The 1,985-nt window shown below is 39.1% G+C and overlaps 1 protein-coding gene across 1 annotated transcript; it reads left to right on the top strand.

Moving 5' to 3' along the window:
- Positions 1 to 289: 289 nt before the first annotated feature.
- Positions 290 to 1,222, top strand: LOC309557773 (taste receptor type 2 member 7-like; the record flags this gene model as incomplete). Its single annotated transcript, XM_082260538.1, has 1 exon — positions 290 to 1,222. One exon carries the CDS (start codon positions 290 to 292, stop codon positions 1,220 to 1,222), a length of 933 nt encoding a protein of 310 aa, XP_082116664.1.
- Positions 1,223 to 1,985: the final 763 nt, after the last annotated feature.

The raw sequence follows: 1,985 nt of genomic DNA, 5'->3' as shown, positions 1-1,985 counted from the left end.
ATCACCAGCAATACTTTACTGAGAGTACATAATGGTCAGTAAGGTACCATCAACACTGGGCTTGAAGTGGTTAAATATAATGGAAATTAATTGTACTATCATTTATGTAGTTTACTGAGCAGTTTCCATGTTTTATGCTGGAGTTAAATCCATCACGTATATGCAAAGTCAACCAGGAGCTTAATCTGAACAATATTTTCATAGTTCGGACTCTAACCACATTATTAAATGCCTTCACCGGGTGTGTGCCGTCATTTCTGTCTGAGCACACACACACGAAATCGAAAACATGTTCACTCCGCACTTCTTCTATTCTTTATTCCTTGCAGTCTTGGGACTCGGCTTGGCAATCCCTTCTAACACTTGTATTGTGATTGGTTACCTGGACAGCATCAGAAAGAAAGGGAAGGTGAATCCCACCGATGTGATCTTTCTGGCTAAGGGAATTGTGAATATTCTCCTCCAATGTCTGCTGAGCCTACAGGGAATTCTCTCTATGTTTTCTCCAAAAGTTTTATACACTAGAGGAGTATACAATTTCTTAAAGGCATTTATTTACTTTCTAACCTACTACAACTTCTGGTTGACTGCCTGGCTCTCGGCTCATTACTGTACCAGCATCACCAATCTCAGCCATGGGCTCTTCATCTGGTTCAAGAGAATTGTGTCAAATTTCCTGAGTCAACTTCTATTTCTGACAGCACTTGGGATGTTCATTGTGAGTGTCCCGGCCATCTGGAATTTGAATGTAGACAGTAATATCCAGTCTTCTGAGAACAGTACAGCTGGAGCCTCCATTACCAATGTTCTTTACAATTTTGATTTTGCCTATTTTCTGTCTGTGACCGTCCTAGGCTTCATTCTGCCATTCTGTCTTATTCTTCTGTGCCTGGTCCTCACTTTCTCCTTTCTGCTCAGACACGTCTGGAGGGTGAAGAATAACGACTCTGGATCAACACGTCCAAATCTTCAGGCTCATGTCACTGCACTGAGGACAATCTTCTTCTTACTTCTCCTGTTCACCTCCTTCTTTATGTCTCGGCTGATTTATTTTATTCAAAACCCCACAACGTTTACAAACCCAACAGCTATGACCACTTGGGCATTTTGGTCATTATCTCCATTGGTGGAGGCCGCCATCATCTTCCAGGGCAGCAACAAGCTGAGAAGGATCATTCTGAGAAGATTCTGGACCAGAAGCTGGAGGAACACAGAGACTTAAATATGTATATCTTATATTATAAAAAAAAAAAAAAAAAAAAGAATATGTAGTTCAGATGCACGTTTTCCTGTTTCTAATGTGTGTGATCGAAATGTTACAATTTCTATTTGCTAAAAGCATTTCCGTTTGGATTATATCTTTCATTCTAATTTTTATTAGGTAGTCATATTCTGATACATTTTAATAAAGTACTCTACCTAATCATTTTTTGTGTATTTGTATTGCTTTTACGTTCTATCATGGTTCCTTTTTTCTCTTGTCTAGCCCAAAAATCCATAAAAAACCTGTACAGGAAAGTTTTTTTTTTTCCATCTACAGATTGTAGCAGTTTTCAGGTGGTAAAATTAATGATAAATACATGCAGCTAAGATGATTGGACATACCCTGTGAAGTATTCGCCAAGTGACAGCATTCACAGCTATCTCATTATTTCAGTATGTGATCTATCTCATTATTTCAGTATGTGATCTTACTGGGAATTTGAACCCATGGTTGTAGAGTGCATATTTCGCACTCATAATAACCACTACACCATGGAGCGAGAAGTTGTATTTGCAGAACCAGGTGCACCTATGCAATTGTGCAACCAGCCACTTACATCAAGAGATGGCCAATATGTAACCACAGGAGCCGTTTCCCAAGTCCATCTCAACATAATGCTCAGTAAAACATCTTCAATACTGTCTGATTTTTGCAATTCTACAGATTGATGCTATTCTGCTCCCCTGAAATTCATGTGGCGGTGTTGTTAATTACGGGTTTA

Source organism: Pelophylax lessonae (assembly GCF_965119305.1).
Source record: "Pelophylax lessonae genome assembly, chromosome: 6".
NCBI classification, from domain to species: Eukaryota; Metazoa; Chordata; class Amphibia; order Anura; family Ranidae; genus Pelophylax; species Pelophylax lessonae.
Note: the sequence above shows the minus strand (reverse complement) of the source record. Positions and strands in the feature narration are given on the sequence as shown.